This window comes from Anguilla anguilla, chromosome 2 (genome assembly GCF_013347855.1).
Source record: "Anguilla anguilla isolate fAngAng1 chromosome 2, fAngAng1.pri, whole genome shotgun sequence".
NCBI lineage: Eukaryota > Metazoa > Chordata > Actinopteri > Anguilliformes > Anguillidae > Anguilla > Anguilla anguilla.
The window spans coordinates 931,751-955,844 of record NC_049202.1 but is presented as its reverse complement, the minus strand read 5'-3'; the positions used below and the strand labels follow the sequence as shown (position 1 = coordinate 955,844).

At 44.4% G+C, this 24,094-nt stretch overlaps 1 protein-coding gene across 24 annotated transcripts in view; it reads right to left on the bottom strand.

The window, feature by feature from the left end:
• LOC118219574 (calcium-activated potassium channel subunit alpha-1) overlaps positions 1–24,094 on the bottom strand; it is a 172,936-nt gene that overhangs the window by 85,675 nt on the left and 63,167 nt on the right. For 12 of the 24 annotated variants that reach the window (XM_035402823.1, XM_035402824.1, XM_035402830.1 and 9 more), the window contains exons 3-5: positions 7,335–7,396; positions 5,094–5,102; positions 170–193 (exon numbers count right to left, since the gene is read on the bottom strand). In XM_035402823.1, the coding sequence (XP_035258714.1) occupies positions 170–193; positions 5,094–5,102; positions 7,335–7,396 (95 nt within the window). The remainder of the gene's footprint in view (positions 1–169; positions 194–5,093; positions 5,103–7,334; positions 7,397–24,094) is intronic. The other 12 variants (XM_035402845.1, XM_035402844.1, XM_035402848.1 and 9 more) reach the window with 2 other exon arrangements.

Below are 24,094 nucleotides of genomic sequence, written 5' to 3'. Positions count from 1 at the left end.
CAGTTTCACATTCTGTAATCGACGCATGCATAATCATTCACTGCGCAAGACATGAGCTCGGTTAGCCGTATTAGCAGGCGGAGGCGATGCGGTCAGTGTTGATGGGTAACAGGAAGTTGAGAGGGCATGCAACTGGTCGTGGCTTGGCTGCCATGCAGTAAAAACCTACATCAACGAGCCTGCGGTATGTCCCCTGGGCAAGCGATGGCGTGAAACAGGGCCTGGTTAATACATCAATGATAGATTTGGGCCAAAACACTACTGCTATAAAAAGAATGATTTAGCACCTGCTAGGAATCTGGACAAATAAGAGGGAGTGGAGGGACTAAAATATCCTTAACATTTTTTGTCTTCATATTTGAGGTGCTTTTCTCGGTATAATGGCGTGTCACTTTTTTTGCAAAGACCACTGTAATGAGGTAGAGGTTTTGTCAGTGTCCCTCTTAGACCGTCATACATTATGCAGAAATCTCCTCCATCTTACCTCTTATATTAAAAGCACTCACATCATGCACTGTAAGGCAGTGTATTAAATTACTATCCTCAGAAGGCACAGATCACCAGGATAATCATAGCATAAATCCAAGTATCTATTGATGCTCACAAAATGAATTTCTGACCAATGCTATTAGCATATTTCACTTTTTATTCAGTCAAGAGGGAAAGAAAACACTGAAATATTGCTTATGAATATTTACAGTTGCAATGCACAATGCACATGACTCAAATATACTACATGAATCAACAACATACACTTGTGCAGTAACATAAATACTGTACTTTGACTGGTTCATCCAGTAAACACAAAAAAATATGTTTCCTGTTTGCAGACATTAATGGTGCAGTATACTACACAGCTAATACATAACTTCTGCCATCATAAGATAGCCCTCTTCTGTTATTCCATCTTAGTAATGTGACTAGAGAGACAGCACTGAACAGAATCAAGTCACTCTGCTGGATGAGTAATTTAAAACAAGACTGACTGTGGATGCCTTGTGTACTGATGAGGGAGGGCAGCACAGCTGATTTCAAAGCCAGATGAACAGGCTGGTACTGTGTACAGCTTTAATCATCAGTGCTAGAGGGTGAGTAGGGTGTGTGGCGTGGTTTCAGTCAAACAAATTAAACACTTTATCCTGGAAGAAAGTCAAAAACTGCAAAACTGCTGGGCGCTAGAAGAAAAATAAAACATAAGCAAAGCTTTCCTCCCGAACTAGAGAGCCATCGGTGTATAAGAATAATAGCACAATGTGTGAAATTCTCCATTCCAAATAAAGCACTTTCATCTCACAAACGTTTAATGACCAGAATACAGTGACATTCCGATTCAGAAGAAAAGAAATGCAGCAAGAGTTTAGCCATGATCAGTCCAAATAAATGCAAGAGTTTTACTTGTTACATCCAACACTTAATAATGTTCCTCATCTGCCATACTGACTGCTTTCTTTGGGAAGTCATGGCTCGTTCACGGAGACCTGATCAATTTACATTCCCAGGTCCTCCAGAATGTTCCAGTCTAGGACATTCTGAAATATGGAAACACTAATCACGAGGGAAAGGTCTCCATTTCACAATTTTGGCACACAAAAATGTGGTGCCCAAGAACAATCTAGAATGAGTATGAATGGCTGGGAAGCTCCTCAGACTTTGTGTGGAGAAAAATGGGTCCGCAACAATTTACTAAGCCCTAAAAATGCATAAGAGGAATGTTCTGGAGGAGGCAATAGCTTAGTCTTCAGGCATAATAAAATCCCCTGCTCTAGACTAAGTGCTGCCAGCGAATACCAGTCCACAGGAGACGTCTTTATTTAGGACTCCTGACTGCTGGGTTGCATCACATTACCAAATGAAAAGCCAAGAGCAATCCTGAGAAAAAGTTTTTTTTTTAAAGTTATTAAAAATGACCCCTTTAAACCGCGGATGCCCTACTCTGAATAGCTTTTCAAATTTCGTATTGCCTGAGGCAAAATGGCCGACCCACCTTCACTCGGGAAAGGAAGATGGATGTGTCACTGACACAAAGTTTTCCAGACAATTTGAAATTTCCCAGTGATGCTAACAGCAGTCCATGCCAGACTGTTATTGGCTCATAATACTGATTTTCATGCCGCAGCCTACACAGAACTCTGTACAATGCCATTGGTTAAACCTGCACACATGACCTGTTTAACCGGGTTTGCAGTACAAAGACTGTAATAATCATAGTGTTCATTTCAGCGTGAAATCAATGCTAACAGAGTATACTTTAATCTGACAGAGAATGTGTGCTTTGGCTCATATAAACTCATGTTTTCATTCAAGTAATGCATTCATATGAACTTTTTACTTTTTATGGGTAAGAAAGCATGCGGGTGAACCAGTATAATTATCTGTCAGACCAACAGTGTTTTTGAAGCTTATTACATGAAGTTAAGAATTTTATTATACTTATTAGTGCAGAATAATTTTTGAAAATGGAGAAGGAGACAGATTTATGCTTCTTGGGATTTTCTTCTTAAACATGAGGGAGAGATTAAAGAAACTTCTATGAGCCTTTTTTTCTTCCTTTGGGTTTTTGTTGAGTTTGGTTGTTTTGTATCATAAAAACGAATAATAAAATGCATCGTAAAAAATGAACAATAAAATGTTTGATGCTTAAGAAAAGGCTGGGTTCGGGACCTGCATGTGCTACCGGTCTTGCAACAGAAAAAGGCGAAAATGAGGATTATCCCCCAACTTATTAACATCAGAGAAAGTGTTAGGCAAGGCCGACGGTTAAGAGCCACATCGGCGCAGGGGCGGGCCGCGGGCGTGGCTGAGGCCATGGCAGACGGGGCGGGCTGAGGCCGTGGCGCTGGCTTCCTGCTGAAGCTCAGCGCTTTAATAATGCAGCAGAGGAAGAGGCCGCGCGGGACGAGGGGCATTAACACATCCGGCTGTAGCGAGCTCGTCAGGGCGCTCTGGGCTGTAACGAGCTCGTCAGGGCGCTCTGGGCTGTAACGAGCTCGTCAGGGCGCTCTGGGCTGTAACGAGCTCGTCAGGGCGCTGTGGGACCGCTCACGGAGAGAGTGCGGCCGCGCCGGTGGGCAGGGGAGGCAACAGAAGTGCAACCGTGAGCGCCGGGGCCAGCCACACCCCGGAAAGAAGCTTCTGGGCCTCATTACTGACCCCACCGCCCAACCCCACCCCACCGGCCAGGCTCACACTGTTACTAGCTGCTAAATGCACTGATAAATGTTTTTTCTTTCCCCCATTCAACTTACAGGATGCAGGCAACGATAAACAGGGGCGCTGGCCTAAACCAGCAGAGATTCCCATACTCGCTGCTAATGCACGCGGCCTAATTTACAGGCCCGGCCACTTCCTGCAGCATAATGACTGATGGTGACAGACAGGAACCGGGCGCCTTCCTGCTCCTCCACACATCGCCTGACCCAATGCATTATGGAGATTAAACCATCTCATCCATGCGATGGGATTTTCCGGCCCGATGCGATGTACAGAAAGCCTCAGCAGTGCCCTGCTAACCTGACAGATTTACCTGTGAAATGAACAGGGGGTCAGGAAGCAGTAATCCGCACGTGGACACAAAAAAACGCCACTTGGTTCCGGTAAATTAAAACCTCAGACACAGTGCATTTTTCGTGAAGAATGAACAGCAGTGGAAACCAAGCCTGCTCCTGGTCTTTCATTCCAACCCTGATCTGGCACACCTGATTCTACTCATTCATATTGGCCATAGTACAGTGAGCGGTTGAGATTCTGCATTAAATTAGTGTCCGTTTCAGCCTATATCTGATTAAAATTCATTTGAAAATGCAGATAAATTGAAAATTTAATTAAGCACATTAAGCTAACGGTAGCTTGCATGTGAATTAGGTGTTGAAACCCTGAGCGCTATCTCTGAGTGCCAGACCAGTCATCTGTACTTGGGCGCCAAACACCCACCAAACTTGTGTTCTGGAATTAGGCAATCCCCCCCCCACCCCCCACCCCCACCACCCCGCTGCCAAAATAAATAAAAAATTCTGAATACAGTCAAATCATGTTTATAGAGATAGCTATTCTGCACAGTGACAGAACATTCAATAATGTCTCTCCCACAGACTCCATTTTAAATATGAATTATACGACAGGCCCATGTAATAAATGTGAGACACACAAGTCATAAAAGATGACACGCCTCAGTTTCATCAATAGAGAAGCAGATACTATGCTCTGAGTAATGCCGTGTATCCGACTCCCAGCCCTACAGCGCTAACCCTCTAATGACGCATGAATCCTCATTGAAGTTCTATTACATTTCATCGCCTAAATTCTGCCATGCGGATGAATGCAGATGAATACAAACGCCCTTCCAGCGATAGCTTCTACCCAGAAAGCCGAGTATATCAGGGTGAGCGTATCGCGGGCGAAACTGAGAGGAGATGGACTTCCATAAAAGAGCTGCTATTTCCTCCCAGACCCCAAGCGTCAAAACACCATTTCACAGCTCTCTGCGTTGTGCTTAATCAGCAACGCACGCCAAAGGCGTTCACAGCCCTGTACATGATCTACGCTATCTGCTAACAATATGCTCAATGAAAAAATAAATACCACAGAAAAAAAAATCTAGAGTGCCTCTCGGTTACAGCTGATCATCAGAATGACTAACCTGAAGCCCACTAATGCCAGCGAAACGGAAAGCCGTTGTGTAGAACACAAGTCCTACAATCACCCGTAACAAAATATTTAAAAGTCAACAGGTGGACATCACATTTTTGAGAGAAAGCAATGACATTATTTTCTAGATATATTCTGATTTGATTTAATAAAAACTGCCCTGACTTCACTAACAAAATCAAACATGGCAGCCATATCAGTCCATGCATTAATATCGATGAATCTATGAAAAGCATTCTCCAGTCCGCAATCATACTGTAGATTTAGTTAAAGCATCAACTGCAGGTGAAATTAAAAATAAAAAACACAGTGTGAATAACGGCCAAGCCAGCTTTGCACTTCAGTCTTGGGTTCATCATCCATCCTGTTTTTCTCCAAATATAAAAAATACATAAATAAAAATAGAGAACTGGGTAATAAAGCTAAAAAATAGCTCATGCAAATCTTACCTTGATGGACTAAAATATGTATTTATGACGCATGATTGGAAAAAGAACCAGGAATAGAAATTCTTTTTAGCTTTTAAATATAGTTGCTGCTGTCAAATGACCTATGGAGCCAAAATGGTGTGAATATTTCTCATGAATGGATTCATTTCACAGGATGGTGACTTTTTTTCCATACTTAAAAAAAATGCACCAGAGGACAAGTCAGGCATCATTAAAATGATATATGAACAATGAAATATATCACCATACAATATTTAAGCAGTGAATTAGGTCATTTATCTTCATTTCTCTGCATAAACATTTTATGTGGTCATTAGAGACAGTGGTGATGAGGTCACATGACCTCCCAGGTTGGGGTTAACTCTGAACACAAACCTGCAGTCTAGGGCAGGGCGAGAAGCATCATCGTGAAACATTTCTGTACGTGCTAGCATGTTACACAGACGTCCTAATACACACGTATTACACCATCTGAGGTTGGTTACATATGAATACAGTCAAGCCATTGGAGAAATTTGAGTTTCAGGTGTTCATTTTGGAAAAAGATGTTACATTCTGACAGTGTCTCTGGCGATTTCAACTGAAGAAAATAAAAAAAGGGACATTCTGTTTTTACCCTGGGCTGCACAGTGTGCGGTGAAATGATAAAAAGGAGCACGCGTTATATTGTTTACACTTTGCACACGCCATTGCAATTTAATAGGCACAACCCCTTACAGCAGACTTGCACGAATGCACACCGTTTTTAATTTTTTGATATCACTGGGGAGAAAAAACAAAACAAAACAAACAACACAACAAAAAGCATCCTCAGCAGCCAGCCACAGGGCTTCCCATTTCACATGTGAACGTGGGTGTACCGCTGACACGGTAAAAACCCACGGGACGCACAGTTCAGGGGGAACTGACCACCGGTCAGAGAGAGAGAGAGAGAGAGAGAGAGAGAGAGAGAGAGAGAGAGAGAGAGAGAGAGAGAGAGAGAGAGAGAGAGAGAGAGAGAGAGAGAGAGAGAGAGAGAGAGAGAGAGAGAGAGAGAGAGAGAGAGAGAGAGAGAGAGAGAGAGAGAGAGAGAGAGAGAGAGAGAGAGAGAGAGAGAGAGAGAGAGAGAGAGGGAGGAAAGAAAGACAGAGAGAGAGAGAGGAAAGAAAGAGAGAGAGAGAGAGAGAGAAGAAAGAAAGAGAGAGAGGAAAGAAAGACAGAGAGAGAGAGAGAGGAAAGAAAGAAAGAGAGAGACAGAGAGAGAGAGAGGAAAGAGGGAGAGGAGGGTGACAAAACCAAAGGTGATTTGCTGGTGGCGGTTGCCATGGAAACTGCTTCATGTTGCTTGGGCTCCATTGAAAAAAAAAAAGTCATAATTATGCAGCCAAGCGGAGGAGCGCAGTACAGTGAGGAGTAAAATTCTGTTACACCAGCACAGTATTCTCCAGCTGACACATTGGCACTATTATACAATAGTTTGTACACGTTATCTTGAAGATCATACTGGCGTGTCGTCTATATTGGCATACGGTACAATATTAAAATAAATATAATACTCTGTCCTTATAATACAGGCACATGATTGAGTGCACTAATAATGTACAAAGCCAACAGCAGACTATGCGTGTGAAAACACCAGGCACTCCGGTTAAATAGATTTACTAGTGGTTTATTTCAAACCAATGGCAAAGCCGTTAGTACACTTTATCATGTTAAGTCAATTTATTATGGGCATTTCAAGAGTAATGACATTAAGATACATGATACCCCATAAACAGAATTTCAGATTACGTTAACAATAATTCATAACGTGCTTAGTCACTTATTACCGCAACAGGTCAAAGAGATGTAAACTCTGCGATTCTGAAATCTCTATGATGCTGTAAGTCGTAATAAGAAGCTACCAGCACTTCTGAGTGTGGTTATATGGACTTACAGGGGTTATGAAGGGTTAAAACGTGGTTGTCATCTTAAGCAGAGTTGCATTTGTGCAAACATTACAGTACATGTGTCTGTTTAAGGCCCCTTTCAAGTCAAGCATTAATGTAATGGTCATACAACGATATGGCAACTTTACAAGAGGAGTCCATTTTCCAAATATTAAAAAAAGGTAATCATATACATGTTTTTTTAAAGTCTGTTTACGATATACTTGACAATCTAGTAGAGTATTCAATACGGAAACGGTATTCAATAACAGTGGTAAAGAGTAAAATGACATCCTTGATAACAACATGGATTATCAGAGAGGGAAGTACTTACTCAGAAGAGTCTATGAAGTATATTACAAGAGCTCCGATGCTGAGAGCAAAGACTAGTACCACCTGCAAGGAGAAAGAGTACACATCAGAACAACATGCACATCAGAACACCATACACATCAGAACAACATACACATCAGAACAACATGCACATCAGAACAACATGCACATCAGAACACGAACGGCCAACATGATCACTCACACAGTCATGCCAACATGTACATCGCTCACACAGTCATGCCAACATGTACATCACTCACACAGTCATGCCAACATGTACATCGCTCACACAGTCATGCCAACATGTACATCACTCACACAGTCATGCCAACATGTACATCGCTCACACAGTCATGTCAACATGTAGATCACTCACACAGTCATGCCAACATGTACATCGCTCACACAGTCATGCCAACATGTACGTCACTCACACAGTCATGCCAACATGTACATCGCTCACACAGTCATGCCAACATGTACGTCACTCACACAGTCATGCCAACATGTACATCGCTCACACAGTCATGATAATCACTTCCTTTTATAATACATTATCCGTTCACTGTCCAGATTCTACCAGAGACTTGCGTTACTAATTTTAAAGTTGGTACATTTTTTATTTTTTGTACACAGTCACTGAACTGTATTCAATCAACCCTTGTTCTTAAATCTGGCTTACCGAAAATGCAAGTATTATACTTCATGGGGGAGGGGGACATAGTTTTACTGATTTCTGAACACATCGATCGGTGTTTATTGGCATAAATTAATACTTTTAATTGTCAGTCGGATTTAAGGACCAAAGTTGATTGAATTCCAGCCACTGCCTTAACACAAAAAAAGCATGAATTGCGAAGACTTTAAATAAGGTACAAGCCTCATTACGAGCTGCATAAAACCTGAGAAAGGAGGAAATGCAGCCGGGCCTGGGAGCAGAGGACTGAGGGCTCTGTTCTCTAATCTGTAATTAGGCTGGAGTCACTCAATACCTGTCGGGGACGGACTCTCTCTCAAAGCCCAGGATTAATAATTCACCACCGACCGTTACGGAGCACGGCGAGGCAGGTACCTCTCACAGCGCAGGAAACAGGAAGCGCACGCGTCCGCAGACCCAGCTACCGCTCACAGCGCAGGAAACAGGAAGCGCACGCGTCCACAAACCCAGCTACCGCTCACAGCGCAGGAAACAGGAAACGCACGCGTCTGCAAACCCAGCTCAGCTCAAACCCAGCTCAGCGCGAACCCAGCTCAGCTCCAACCCAGCTCAGCTCCAACCCAGCTCAGCTCAAACCCAGCTCAGCTCAAACCCAGCTCAGCGCAAACCCAGCTCAGCTCCAACCCAGCTCAGCTCAAACCCAGCTCAGCGAAAACCCAGCTCAGCTCCAACCCAGCTCAGCTCAAACCCAGCGCCGCTCCAACCCAGCTCAGCTCCAACCCGGCTCAGCTCAAACCCAGCTCAGCTCCAACCCAGCTCAGCTCGTCCGCAGACCCAGCACAGCTCGAACCCAGCTCAGCTCTCCAACCCAGCTCAGCTCTAACCCAGACCAGGTCAAAACCTAGTATATGGCTGCACCTAACACACGTGATCCGGCCAACCAGTGGTGTAACTTCATCACTCAGTCAGATCACTCAGTCACTCAGTCACAGACATTTGCGTTTGTAGGGCTGGTTGCACTGTTGCAGTCCAGCCAAAAAAAAACATCTTCTTAAACAAACTGTCATTTAGATTTCTAGAGAGATCTGCAAAAGGATACTGCATCATGATTGCTCAATTACCACATGTATCAGTTGTGATCACTGGGTCAAATCTGATCTTGGGTAAAATATATGATTAAAAAACCTGTAAAATACAATGGGTAACACTCTACCTGAAGTGGGTCAAGCAGCTTTCTTGCAGTCATAGTTCTCTGGTGTTACATAGCAGTACATAGCAAGCCTCTGAAACGTCCGAAACACGCATGGATATTATACCCAGCTTCTTACAGCTACAGCTATCCGAAACACGCATGGATATTACACCCAGCTCAGTACAGCTACAGGTATTACGTCACTACTGCAATAAGCCTTTCATGTTGTATAATCGTAGGCCCTGTCTATTGTTATAAGGTTTTTGTACTGTACACATATGACAAGCTGCAAAGAGTTATGGTCCTTACTTAGAGATCATGAAAATTTTATGAAAACCTACTTCAAGTAAAGTGTTTGCAATTATTGGTTCAGTGGCGTAGAGGTGGTTCGACCTTGGGCCTGCTTCCCAAATGACAAAGCAGGTTCAAATCCATGGCGAAGGACGGCCATTTCACAGAACAACTTTCTACCGTGAATTTCCAGAAAAATAAATACAAAATGTGACACAATTTGCTCTACGGTATTATGAAAGCATTAAATCATCTTCTAAATGATGATGAATATTACGCTGAAGGTGGGAAGGTCCGGGTCCTCGGGCAGCTTGTGCAAAAGCTCTCATTGCTGCTGCTTTTATTTTTATTTCATATTGGCTTGCTGTCGGCGAGGTTCTCCATCTTAAAGAGGTTAGCTGTGATAAGGACCCAAGGATAAGCTACTGATCTTTCCAGGGGGTTTAATAACATTAAGCACCTTCACGCCGTAAAAACCAAGAGACGCCTGGACCCTCAAGCCCTCCAGCCACACAGGCACTCACACTATAGGCTGCTGGTACATCACAGTGCATTGTATACACCGTCTACGGTATACATTACATACGGACGACAGGTGACATAATATCAACCCTTTTAAAGAGCTGTCATTCAGAGGGAAAAACAGTCATTTCATTAAGAGGGTTCCTCTTGGTTGCCATTTGGTCATCCCCGCTCGGATTTCAAAATGGCTGACAGTGAATAATTAAGACCTGAATTCTTCTGTCCTAAATTATGGCACGCTCAAAGCACAAATGTTTATTTTCATCTGCGTATGCTGTCTAATAACAGGAAAAAAATTATTTCAAATTCAGTGCAAATCCCCCCTTGGTGAAAAGTTGTGCCTGTCCCATCGAACCCCGTGCCGTGTTCAAACCCGTGTCCACAGCTGAGAGCTGAATGGACACACTCAGGGTCAGAGGCAGAGGTGTCAGGAGGACAAAGCGTTCACTGCCGGTCGGAGGGTTCAAGCCGCAGGGTCTCAGCGAAACCCAACCCGAGGCCCGCCGTCACCAGAGTTCGATTCCGGAAACTGGAGCAGGTAACAGGTGGAGCTGGGTCACCACGGAGACCCACAGACTTAGCGACCCGTCTTATGCTCAGTAATCCGTTTGTCCCCTCTCCTGGGAACACAGTGCTCACACTTCTCTGATTTCACTGAACATTCAGTCCAGCTCTGTCTGTGAAGCGTACATCGCTCAACACTGAACGCAAGTCCGTTTGGTGCTTCGCTACTTAAACATTAGCTACTATTGTACTGTAGTGCGAAACACTGATGACAAAAGTTATGAACATAAGTTATGAACATGTCAGATAATTTCTCACTTAATCACATGTAACAGCAGGACAACACAAAAGTGTGCAGTATATGTCCATGATGTTTATTTTTTCACTTTAATATTCACCAGAAAATAACAAAAAGGTATTATAACCTGATGTGCAAGTACACACTCACAAACATAATCGACATATTAAAATCATATTCATTCATGGCATTTAGACATTGATTGTAGAGAAGCAATATGATTATTACTTTATTCACTTATTCAAGCACACATACAAATTTAATAAACGGAATTACATATTTAATGGCCCGACTTATCTTGATAAGTTCTTCTTACCTTTATGTTCTACACTGATAATGCTGCTTTTAAAGAACCACACCATAACTTGTTAAACTCTGGTCTGAATTCAGTAAACATATGTCCTTGAGTTTAACTCACAATTTAAAAAAAATAAGTTTTTCTCTCCCTCACAAATGGACAGTTGGCCAGTTCATGAATCAGCTAAAAACTAGAAGAACAAAGTTTGCTCATTGTGGCTTCAGACATCGCATGGATACCTCTGTGATTAAAAGGGTACGAGCAACACATCACTGCCACAGAGATAAACAGTCTGAATCCAGGACAATATCACACTTGTAGACATAACTCTACATTATCATAACACAGTGCTTAGTGGGATGTCCTATTTTACATAATAAGTGAGAAGAAGGAAAAAATGTGTTTTAAAAATATACACAGAAATGCTGAACCTTAACCTTAAGATTAAAGTTCACAAACAGGTAAGACACACAAACACTAAACTAAGAGTTCTTTGTCTTTCAATTCCTTGTGGGCGAGAAACCTTCTCAATCTGAAATACTGAAAATATGTTTCTTTTTTAATCATAATTTGTACATGCTGAGAAGAAAATAAGACTTATAGCCATAGTATATAGTCACACTGTGGCCACTAAATATATCATATTTTAATTATTCCTCCCACATTACAAAATGTCAAAGGGAGCCAATTGCAGATACAATGCCATTCTCCCTGAGTACATGACCACGACACCTGCATATACAAAAAAAGACAGAAAGACAAGAGCGATAAAGACAGGATCAAAAAAGGTTGCACACACGGGGCATAAAAAACATTTCACAATTTGTTAAAGAACACCACCGTGACCCTGCCTGTCTTTGCTATTTAGACATTACACAATGGATGTCCTGAACAGCCAGTCCACCACATGCATAATGGATGGCGGCCAGCTGATTACTTTTTCCAAGGCGGTCTATTTGGACCGTTGCTGCGCATTGTCGTCCCGCCGCCACCGTGCAAATCCCGCGATGCATTTTTAATCAGTGGCCTTTCCATTTCAGGCCGGAGGTTCTCCGGGTATGCGCGGGCATCCAGACTGCGAGCCTTAACCCCGCGCATCTCTGTCAGAATGACAGCGTGCCTGCGCGTCTCCGGTAGCAGCGGCGACCTCCCCTTTAACATTTACACGAGACGCCATGACTTATGAGCGCAGGCAAGCATTGGAAACATCTATTTATACTCCCATCATAGATTGTGATAAGCCATTAAGTGATTATCCACAAAACTCCTCGCATCGTTTGTTTTAATTACCGCACGTACGCGCATCAGCACGGAAATATTTTCTATTGCATGAACAATTTTCTAACGGGTTTTGTTTTTCTACCGTTTGCGTCCACAAGGGGGCGTGATTAGCTCATATAGATTGTTTAAGGCGACATTACTCACATCACAAAGTACATCGATCTGTTGTTCCCTAGTTCCAAATAACCTGTAAAGCCAGGGGATACCCAAACACTTTGCCGACAGCACACAGTCTGCATTCAATCACGATAACGTACAGCTGCATCAATCTACAGATGGCCTCTGAGATCAGAGGGCTATGCGCAAAGACATGGTACATCATGGCATGGCATCAGAGTAAAATGAAGGCACTCTTGCCCATCACCTCTTATTATCCACGATGTTCTCAGGCGTAGATTCTAAAAGGCAAAGAAGGCCGGATCCTCTACACAGGGGACGGAGTGATTAAAATCGCAATCTTGGCCTGACCCAGGTTTGGTCATTCATCTGTGAATTCTGAGCACACCAGCGCCCTTGCTTTGAACTCGGGTCTGTAAGGGAGCAGCGGCCTGCTTCATGGCCAGTGAACAATGGCTGTGGAGTCGACTGCAGTAATTTCAGATCTTCCCGCTACAGACTCAGCGGCGATGCTCTGATGCGAGCCGACGCCCGCGGGCCGACTCCACCGGACCGCGGGGGGAAGCTGGAATTGCGACACGGCCGCCCAGAAATCAAGGCAGACTGGCGGTAAGTGTTTACATGCGCTGGCCTAACGACTCACCGGCACGGGATCAGAGCGGGCACAACGTGCAGGTCCACGGCTTCCGCCAAACACCAAACTGCCACGTTCGCTCCAATTTTAACCAACAACACGTCGCTACCCAAACTGTGTGTCCGTCCTGCTAGCAGAGAACAGCTCTCTCTCCGCCGTCACATGCGTCAGAGCAGGCTGTGTTCCCTCATTTCTACGGCTAGACACAGGAAAATCACCTCATTGTGCCTGCTGCAAAGTGGCCAGACGGCACACCCGACAGGGTGAGGACATTATAGGACTTAAATTATCGTCACTGACCAGACAAATTCCGGGAAATAGCGACTGGAACGAACACAAGATCGAACAAGCACCTTAGGACAGCAAGTCCATTCAAATGTATCGAACCAAAGTGGATTCGGGTAGACGCCTTTTGCATGGGGACAAACGAAGAGTGTCAGCTTTGGTTCGACAAATTCGTTAAAAGAGATCGCAATCCCAATCACAGTCCCAATCTATTTGATTCAGTCCAGTTTCTCCTTGTATGACAAGGCATTTCGTTCCTGTAATGGGCAGTGACAGTGGAACATACATGTTCGGCGTTGCTAGGTGAAGATCGGTGTTGCTAGGTGCAGGCCGGTGACTCGGGTTTCCCCTGCCTGCATGGTGCGGGGGAGGGAGGGGTGCACTGAGCCATGTTTAACCGCCCCCCTCGGCCTGGAGATCTCCCCCAGCCCCACGCCGGGCAGCGCACTCGTGCAGCCCCCACCCCCAGGGGCCCTCCCCTCCTGCAGCCCCCCTTCCCCGGGGCCCTCTCCATGAGTGGCTGACTCACCCACACTCACAGAAGCACGCACGCGGCAGAGCGAAACCCCCAGGGCACGCGCAGGGGCTTCCCCTGGTCACCGAGACGACGCTGAAACAAGCGGAATGCAGAAAACCGACACCGCGGCGCATTTGAGGCGGGACTCCGTCCGCTAACGTGTTCTCGTTACCCGTGCGCTACGCTCACTGAGGCTATGTTAGCGTTTCTCAAGCAACCTCTCCATACAGCCGCAGCACCGCAGCTACCGCTGACTTCCTGTACGATTGCGGTTATGATGGACGTGGAAATTCCTGCCGATGGCAAGAAAACGTAACCATGGTTCAGCAATCAGAGTGGACCTGAAATCCCTGCCAGTGTGTTACCCTTACCGCAGGGGTCCTCAATCTTACCCAGAAAGGGCCGGTGTGTGGGAGCAGGTTTCTGTTCCAACCAAGCAGTTACACAGCTGATCCTACTAATCAAGACCCTTAGCAAAGACTGTAGTGGTTGATTAGCAGAATCAGGTGTGTAACTGGATTAGTTGGAACGAAAGCCTGCACCCACACCGGCCCTTTCTGGGTAAGATTGAGGACCCCTGCCTTAAAGTCAAACAGAAAAACAGTAGGCCCAGTGCAATCAAAATCATAAAGTAAATAGTATTAAAGAAAACAAATACTGATATTAATCCTCCTTTATTCACTTGTTATTGTCAATGAGTTTTATTATCCTGAAAGACACAATAAATTGGTCATGATTCTTGCAAAAGTGAAGCCTGTTTAACATTAAAGTCTAAAGAATGTAAGATTGCACCCACTGAAGTCCACAGCACATATTTTAAATTCTATAACATTTTCTCTCTTTTATTGTGGCTTTAAATCCTTTACAAGGACTGGCAGAATGAGTTCTGAGACGCCAAGCTGTGAAAGTCACCGTCTGGCATTACAAACAGCACAAAGCACGTTCAGAGGCTCACAAATGTCTTATCCATATGTCGGGAGCAAGTTGTCAGGGCGATATGAACACAATGAAGATTACATCTTGCGAGGACAAATTCGAGTCACTGTCAGAAAAATCGAAAGTCCCTAAACCCCAGACACATTTCACACTCTGCCTGGGATGAATCCCTTCAGCACACCCAGCAATCTCATTTCTGTTTACTGCAGGTGAGGTTCCAGTCCGTAAATGCAAAGGTCTAACGGCAAATTCACATCATTCTGCTGCCATAGAGAATCGTGCAATCACAGGGCGTCCTTCGACACAGCTCACTGACAGTCCTCCATCATGGACGTTCAGGGGAAGTTTCTGATCAGACTATTGAAAACGTTCGCGCCTCTGAAAAGCCCACTTTCAGTGCAATAATTGATTTTTCAGCAAATGTCAAAGAACACAGCAGGCAGTTCTTCACTGTAAAGCACTAATTCCACTGCCACGTAGTAATAATCCTATCCTGACATGTCTTATGTCTCATAGTTTTCAAGTGTTAACAATTATGAAATGAAAGACTTTATGAATTGCCTCAAGATCCTTTATATTACTGCATGCATGATATTTCAACAGAGGAAAGGTTACCGCCTCAATCTGCTATATTATTAAAATTTATATTTTAATTGAATTATATTGAATGCGTAGTGAAATACGGCATTCCTTTTTTATTAAACAAATGTAGCGTGTTCGTGACATAAGGGATTCCCTCAAAGTTTTTTCTTGATCTTTACTGTACGTAACAACGGAGTCTTCAGTTTTTTTTAAAAGTAACAATTATAGAATTTCTGGGAGACAAAAATCAACATTGTGGGTAAGGGGATATTTAGACCACGTCGTAATAGATGAAAAATACCATTCTGCGTGGAGGGACAGGCCTGGGTTATGACGGCTGCCATATTGGTGACACGGATGTGTGTCATGTGTGTCGCTGAAGGGAATTCCGTCCTCTCAGCAGCATGTTGTGAGTTTCAAGCAGCTACCGAGGCCAGCCAAGAAGGCTGTGATGTCATAATAGCTGACATTCCACATTCCACAGAGCAACTCTGTCCCAGTAAAAAAAAAACATTGAATGTACTTTACAGAGGACAGGTCACTGAGTTGGGACCGTGTCATTTGTAGAGGCTTGGCCATTGTGGAGGAGGAATGGGGGTTGCCAGTTTTAAGCCACGTCAGGGATTCCTGAGCCCAGGGTTAATCTGCAGTCTCCATTTTTACAACCTGGCCTAGCCGTCTTGGTGCCGAGGCCAAGTCTGACCCGGGAATGACCCATTTTAGGGCCGGGGTCCCAGTGATTGATATCCTGTGTGTCTGCATGTGTGTGTTCTTCATCTGGGGAGTGGGGTGGGGTGGGTGGTAGGTGGGCAGGTGGGTGAGGCCGAACTGGGTTGCTAACTCGTAAACAATAACTGTGACCTGGATATAATAAGAATTTGACCAATTGCTTCTAATGGGTATGAAAGTAAAACCCCAGAAGCTAGCGCTGAACGCAGAGAGCTTTAACGCTGTCTGACCAGCGCAGCGCAGTCTCCACACTCCGCTCTGTTATCACCACAGCGTAAAGTCTGCTTCCTGCCGAGAGCAGCTGCCACTGTTTCCACTCGCCTGTTCCCTCTCTCCCTCTCTCCGTTCACCCTCTCCCTCTCTCCCTCTCTGTTTGCCCTCTCTCCATTCACCCTCTCCCTCTCTGTTTGCCTCCTCCCTCTCTCCATTACCTCTCTCTGCTTGCCCTCTCCCTCATTCCATTCCCTCTCTCCGTTCACCCTCTCCCTCTCTCTATTCCCTCTCTCCTTCTCTCTGTTCCCTCTCTCCCTCTCTCCCTCTGTCCAGTCCCTCTCTCCCTCTCTCCGTGCGCCCTCTTCGTTTCCAGACAAGCTGCTCGCTCACAGCAGCCTTTGCCATCTGACCACAAGGGGCTAGCACGCCCCCCTCCCCTTCGGTCCTGTTGTGGTTCCTAATATTTATACACTAAATGTTTTTTTAAATTATTATTATTTGGGAAAAAAATTTCAGAAACCATCCAAGAGTTTTTTTGCATTTCTAATTATTGCATTACAACATAAGCTCTCGTGGAGCTCATGCACGGACGGAAATGAAAATGGCAAATAAAAACACCTTGGGGCATTTCAGATCACCCAAAGCCACAAATGCAACTGCACATATTCATCCTCAACTAATAATTCCTTGTAGAAGAAACTGAGACATTCATACAAAATAAGTGACAAGTCAGAGCCATTATGGATCAAAGCTAAGGGAGCTCGAGCCAAAGTCATTTCGGTTTTTTTTTTCCCGCCCAGCAATTCTGTGGAGATTTTTTTTTAATGAAAGGTGAGCCCTGCGTGAACTATAAAAGAGCAGAACTGAAGCATGGCCGTGTCTGAGTCAGAATTTAAGCAGTTCCAGCCAAAGGTCACTTTGTGCTCTGGAAATTGGTCCTAGTCAGAGGACTGTCGACACAGTTCTCAATCCAAGTGGAAAAAATGAAACCTCCTCTTACACACCCACCATGCAAAAGCCTGTCACTCCAGTAAATAAGCAATTTGCCTCCACTATCCATGTTCATTAAAACTGCTTTTAAGATTATGCATTTGAAAGCAATATGATTGCAACCAATTAAGCTAAATCTTATAGACGCACAGATTGACAGCTGAAAAAAGGATAGGAAAAAAACTAGAAGTAGCTTCAATTCCTCTTAAATATCTGCAGATTCTGATTTAAGGAATATTTATCATCCTTTCACCATTCAGATCCATTAAAAAGAATCATGACCAGTCAAGGATGCTATTCATTTTCGAATTCCTAAAATAAAAGTCAGAGGGGATTTTTTTTGGAACACAGTGACGCAACCCAAAATATGTTTTCCTGCCTTCCCGGTTTTGAATCACTGCACATTACAGTTTAAAAGGGTTAAAATCAGGTAATTCATCTCGGGGGGAGAGAGACTTATGGGAGGCGATACGATGTTAATGCAGCCTTGTGTGCTATTTTCAGCACTCGTGTGTCTCTGTTATTAAACACTGCCCGCGGGAGAGTAGCAGTGACATAAGGAAGCCAGACAGATCCGTTTTATCAACACCTAAAGTGAGACCAGCGTAATCACACCCGAAGAGTTCAGAGTCACTGTTCACGCCCTGCTTCACGCCCTGCTTCACGTCCTGCTTCACTCCCTGCTTCACGCCCTGCTTCACGCCCTGCTTCACGCCCTGCTTCACTCCCTGCTTCACGCCCTGCTTCACGCCCTGCTTCACGCCCTGCTTCACGCAGCGCAGCAGCACACAAGGAAAGGACGCAAAGACCCCCCAGGCTGGAAGAGGCATTGTGTTCACACACCATTCTACGGCCTTTTCTATCCTGCTATAAGGTCATCAGTGGCTGTCTGTGTCTTTTTCCAAGTATAATAAAAAACCAACTTACAGTACAAGGAGCTACAGTGGTGTCTGGAAAGCGCTTCTACGGTGCTATTTCTTTTTAAAAACACAAATCATTTACATAGCCGGATATTTACTGAAGCAATTTCATTTGAGTAACATCCTCAAGGGTGCACCAGCAATGCCTCACCAGGGAATCAAACCTGCAACCCTGAAGTTAGAAGACAGCTCCCTACCCCATTAGCCCAACACTGCCACTTAACAGCTTTTGCGTAATTTAAAAACTAGATTAAACACAGACCGTCAGGACCTGAAAATGTCCGCTTGATTACGCAGACAGTTAAACAGGCTTTCCCACACAGACCACAGTCATATCAGTATAAATGCTGTTGATGTAGAAAAACAAAAAAAAAAACATTTTGTGTGACACAACATGGAACCAATGTTCCCACCATTATCTGTAAGCTTCTTCTTTATGACCACAAGTGTACAAGAGGGGCTCTAAGCTCTCTGCAGGCCCTGGGCACAGTTACTGGACGCATGCCCACCCCTAGTCCCACAGGACACTGCACTACTTACATTTCATTCAGGGCCTTTAATTACCCAGGGACCTGGACTGAGCCTGAGGAGCAGAGCTACCTGAGTAAGGTGTGTGTGTGTGTGTGTGTGCGTTCACGTGGAAAAGCCACACGTGAAGAGCAGAGTCAGGCTTATCACCGAGCAAACAGCTGTACAATTTGCTTTCTTAGAATGCAGTACGGGCCAGGGACTGTGGATTGTCAGGAGGTAAATAAAAAGGCTTTCAAGCAGAAAAAAGCTAATTACCTGATTGCTTTTTTCATCTTCAACCTTGCTCTGCGAGAACACAACACCAGCATATCTCACATTATGCAAGTTATAATGATTACCATAATCTAGTGTTCGGGTCTTAGCTTTGTGTCAACAGCGTAATAGCAAAAGGGAATTAGATGCCTTTTGTTGTTGTTTCCAAAACAGAGTATGATTTCACTCTGTATTTTTGCAGTTTCATTAAAAGTACCATTGTTATAAATTTTAAAAAAATAGTTTTGATAATAATGCTGGCACATTCCTGGATTTTAGCATAAGATAAAAGTTATGGGGCTATCTACAGTCTAGGGAAGCTATAAGCAGGTTTCCAGAAATTAAGCTAAATGTCTCATCAGAAATATATTTTATTAATAATATGAATGATAAATAAATTAAAAACCAGAGAGACAGGACAAGAAACAATCCAAGCCATTCCAGTAGTAAGAAAGGAGCACATACAGAAATATACAAAAATATACCATCACTGCAGGGCTCTGGAGTACAAAAAGACTCAGTAACACTTCCACAACCCACAGCTCTGACTGCAAATTAAAACACTTTTTCTCACGCAGACTTCACCTCCATCGCTGCACCTCAGCTCTGCGAGGTGTCATTCTCTGCACGGTGTGAGTACGAGCACCAGCACGAGCACCAGCACGAGCACCAGCACGAGCACCAGCACGAGCACCAGCACGAGCACCAGCACGGTGCGAGCACCAGCACCAGCACGAGCACGAGCACGAGCACCAGCCCAGCACCACCAGCACCAGCACCAGCACCAGCACCAGCACCAGCACCAGCACCAGCACCAGCACCAGCACCAGCACCAGCACCAGCACCAGCACGCATCTCCGCCACAGCGTCTGAATCAGTGTTCATACGAGGGGGGGGGGGGGGGATTTAGGGTCAACACCCATTAAATTGTTGCTACTCTTCTCATGAGGAAAGTTTTTCTTTTAAACGATTAGATCACAAATTTTTGCCATTTCCCATTTGCATTATTTTGTTCTGAAAAAGCTTCCAATTTCAAAACCTGTGAAATCGAAGCAACATAATTTACTTTCAATTGCCTTCCTTTTCTTAATTGCTTTCTTTGACCGATATCTATCTCTGTGATGCCTAAAAAAAGCTCATTAGATTGCAATGAAGGGGAAAAAGCTGTTTTGTTTCAGTTGAGGAAAAAGAAACAAGTTTTTAAAAATGTGCATTAAAGACGGAGAAATTAGGTGGGGGAATATCAAAGCAGACTCGATTCACCTTCTTGCTGTTCCCAAATGTTTCCCTCTCGGTGAAATTAAAAACAAACGAGAGAATATTTCTAAACAGACAGCTGCATTCCAATTACAGCTGTGAGGTATTTACTATCGGCTGATGTTCTGGGCCTGCCGCCGCTGCAGCACACCCAGTCTGAATGCTAATTAGGCCGGGAGAACATCCTTACGGCTGCATCGCGCTCCGCAATGAGATTCTTAATATATCCTACGCGGCACACCTCCGGTTAGCGCACGCGCTACACAGCCGAACGAACACCACGCCCGTGAAAACACACGTTCACAGATCTGGATCCAGGCTCCGCCCTCTCCAGACTGACCAGGTAGATTTCACTGTAAAACAAAATAAATCAAAAGGGACGTTCAGTCGTAGCACGCCCGCGGAGATCAGCCGCTGGGACTGCAGCAGAAGATTTTTTGATCACATTTGTGGCCGCTGTTCTCAGTGATAGGTCCATCATCAGATGAACAGTGTGCGGAAATCAATTTGAAGGCCATTTCATCTCCTGTTATGGAACTGGTATTCCAAGATGAGCTTGCTGAAGTAAAATAACCACAAAGAAAATACAGAAAACAAAGAACATAGTGCTGACAGGGAAGGCCTTGTTGTTCCACAAAACAAGAGCAAAGACATAAAATGCAACCTTTTCCATATAGTGGGACACTATATACTTGAAACTATTGGAATCAGACAGCCAGAACTTGAAAATGTTGCCTTTATTATAGCCTATAGCTAGTTAGACAGGCTTCCCAGTACAGCAGCTCGCTGATTAGATCAGGTTAGCAAACTTGCCTGCTACAGTATGTCAGAACTGTAATAAACAAGCCTTAACACTGCCAAGGCCTCAGCATTGGCCACATTAGTGTTAAGAGTGGCTTCATGTCTACAGCCTGTTGCACCCGAGAGGCAAACTGCAGTGTAGCTACCTCATAAATGTTCACAAATCCACAAAGAAATCTGCATGTCAGATGTGTAACTGTGTGGTTCACGTCACACGTGGAAGCATCGTCCTCCCACTCATGTCTGTGTGGGGCAGGCCTGCCCTTAGTCGCTCTGTTTAAAAAGGGCGTGTACAGAGGGAAGCTCAGCCAGCGCAAATCCTTTCATTCATGCCCCTGAGGACATCAGCGTGTCCAACCGTCAAATTTAGAGTTAAAAGTTAATTTACTTAAGTGCTCTTTTGAGTTTTAAACTGACATCCAGGACAGACAGTCAGACAGTCTCCCCTTTCCTACTGAGGGCCTCAGAAGCACTTCTGTTCTGCCAAAAGCGTACGTGTTCGCCCCCCGATGCGAGCGCTTTCTGAAGTACACCCCCACCCCACCCCACCCACCCCACCCACCCCAGTCTGTTCCTTCTAAAGCTACCCCTGTAGATATCCACAGGAGGTCAACAGCGTCGTTCCGACAGCCAGGTGCGACTGCCAGCCAAAGGAGACGCTCACATCCTCGACGCCGCTCGCGTGCTCTACCTCGCCAGCGAAATCCATTTCAATAGAGATCGTAACTGCATTACCCGCGTCTGGAAGCCTCCCAATCTAATATGCCCCTGTAATCACATCCCGCGCGCGGCCGGGGCATCTGCGGTCTGGGGACGGGGGGCTGGCGGCAGTGGGCTCCCCTCTGAGGGGCATCTGCGGTCTGGGGACGGGGGGCTGGCGGCAGCGGGCTCCCCTCTGAAGGGCATCTCCACAGACGCCATCTCGCCGAGGAGGAAGTGCGCCCATCGCCGCTTCCTGAGTGACATCATCGCCGAGAGCGCCACAAGCCGGGCCCATACGCGGGCTGGAGGATTCGGACGCTGCGGCCTGGGCTCCCCCCACCCCCCCACCCCCCCGTAAATACAGTCTGTTTGAGTTAATCTGATCATCAATGAACTCACCAAACTGCATTTGTGAAGTAGGGGCTTAGCCCTTAAATCTAATCGCAAGTCGAATTATTGACAAATGGTGAACGGATCCTGGTCTGTGCCTGTTACAGATTAAAAATTTACCCTGAATCACAATATTTTTCACTTACATAAGGCTTAATTTGGGATAGGAACTTGCAACCTTCTGGTACAGTGTGCAATTATCAAGTCACTTACCCACAAAATCCCTTTCCCTCTCTCTTGTTAAGTAAGCTCCCTTTTATACTTCAGATCAGTTTAATCCAGGGAAAAGGCCAGGATATAAAAGTTTAAGAGGATTAATTTGTCTTTTAAACTCGGTTAAAATGCTGAGATGTGGGGGTTTTCTGTCAGTACTTCGCTTAGCATGTAGATATTTCCTGTTTTGTGCTGTGAATGAATATGCTGTGAATCAGTTGTAGAGCCAAAGAGGGCACACATTTCAGTTTTACTCTGAAAGAACAGAAAACTATCTATTATTATATTATTATCTATTATATTACATCCATCTATTATCTATACCCACTTATCCTGGACAGGGTTGCGGGGTTTGCCAGAGCCTATCCCAGTGTTCATTGGGCGAGAGGCAGGAATACATCCTGGATGAGCTGCCAATCTATTGCAGGGATAGAAAACTAGAAAGCACCAATAAAAAAATTCTAATCGTACATGCCCCAAATCCATAAAAGGCTAATTAAAGAATAACAGAGCATTGAGCAAGTTTCAAACTTAACTTCAAAACCTTTCTTTCTTTTTTTAACTTTAAAACCTTGCCTCAGCTATGCTATTTTCTGAAAAATCAATAAAAGTCCCTCGCCCAACTTTTCATTCACAAAAGTAGGTTTTTGGCAGCAGAAGTGCTCTGTCTTGGCTGAGGAAGCAGACTGGAAAGTGCTCAAGCACTTCAAATGGCTTAGAAGATGTGGTCACCAATCGTGAAACCCCTTCTTACTGACTCCCTATCTACATCTCCTTCTTACTCCACATCAAAAAAGGGCATTAATACATATAAGAAACTGTTGTATAATATTGTCAAAGCCAGCTAATTAAAAATATGGCATAAGATTTATGGCATAAGCTTCTCAGAGGAGAGATTGAATATTCCTCTTTGTCTTTAATTCACAAATGAATGTAGGCGTAATCCTTCCTTTCAGCGATGCAGTTTACGGAGTCAGTTTTGCCGATGTCTGAAATCACCAAACTATGTCTGTGAAGAAGCACTTTTATTTAAAAGTCTAAATATTCTTCCAGCCCAGGCTCGAGTCATATATCAACAGTTCAGCATTATAAATTTATCAACATACCCACTCATTTATACTGATGATTTAAAGCCAATGTTATATTGGGAAGCTTGTGACAACATTTGTGACAATGTTCAGGGAAAACAGATTGTCAACATATATTCTGAAATGTCAGGGAGGAAAAAATCTGCAAGAAAAATTTTTTTTTTTTCCAAAATATATGGAGCTGCTGAAACAGATATCTGTATTCTGTACCCACCATTAAACTGGCAGCTATCATCATTAACTCCGCACTGATTGGACCGCGACCAACTTTTAAAAGTGCGCCCACCACACGCGCTAGGACACATCTGTTAACATTTCAAATACTTAACAGTGGTAGTAGGAAATTAAGACAGAGTGCATTCTGGGAAATATTAATGAATTACATCATTAGTGAGCATGACACATCGCTATTAGCATCTTTAAGCAGAAGCTACGCCTGCAGTACCTGGGTGGTGCGTGTGCATGTGTATGCACGGCGTGTGTGTGTGTGTGTGCGCGTGCATGTGCGCGAATGCACCTGCGTGTGAGTGTGCGTGTGCATGTGTATGCGCGTGTGTGTG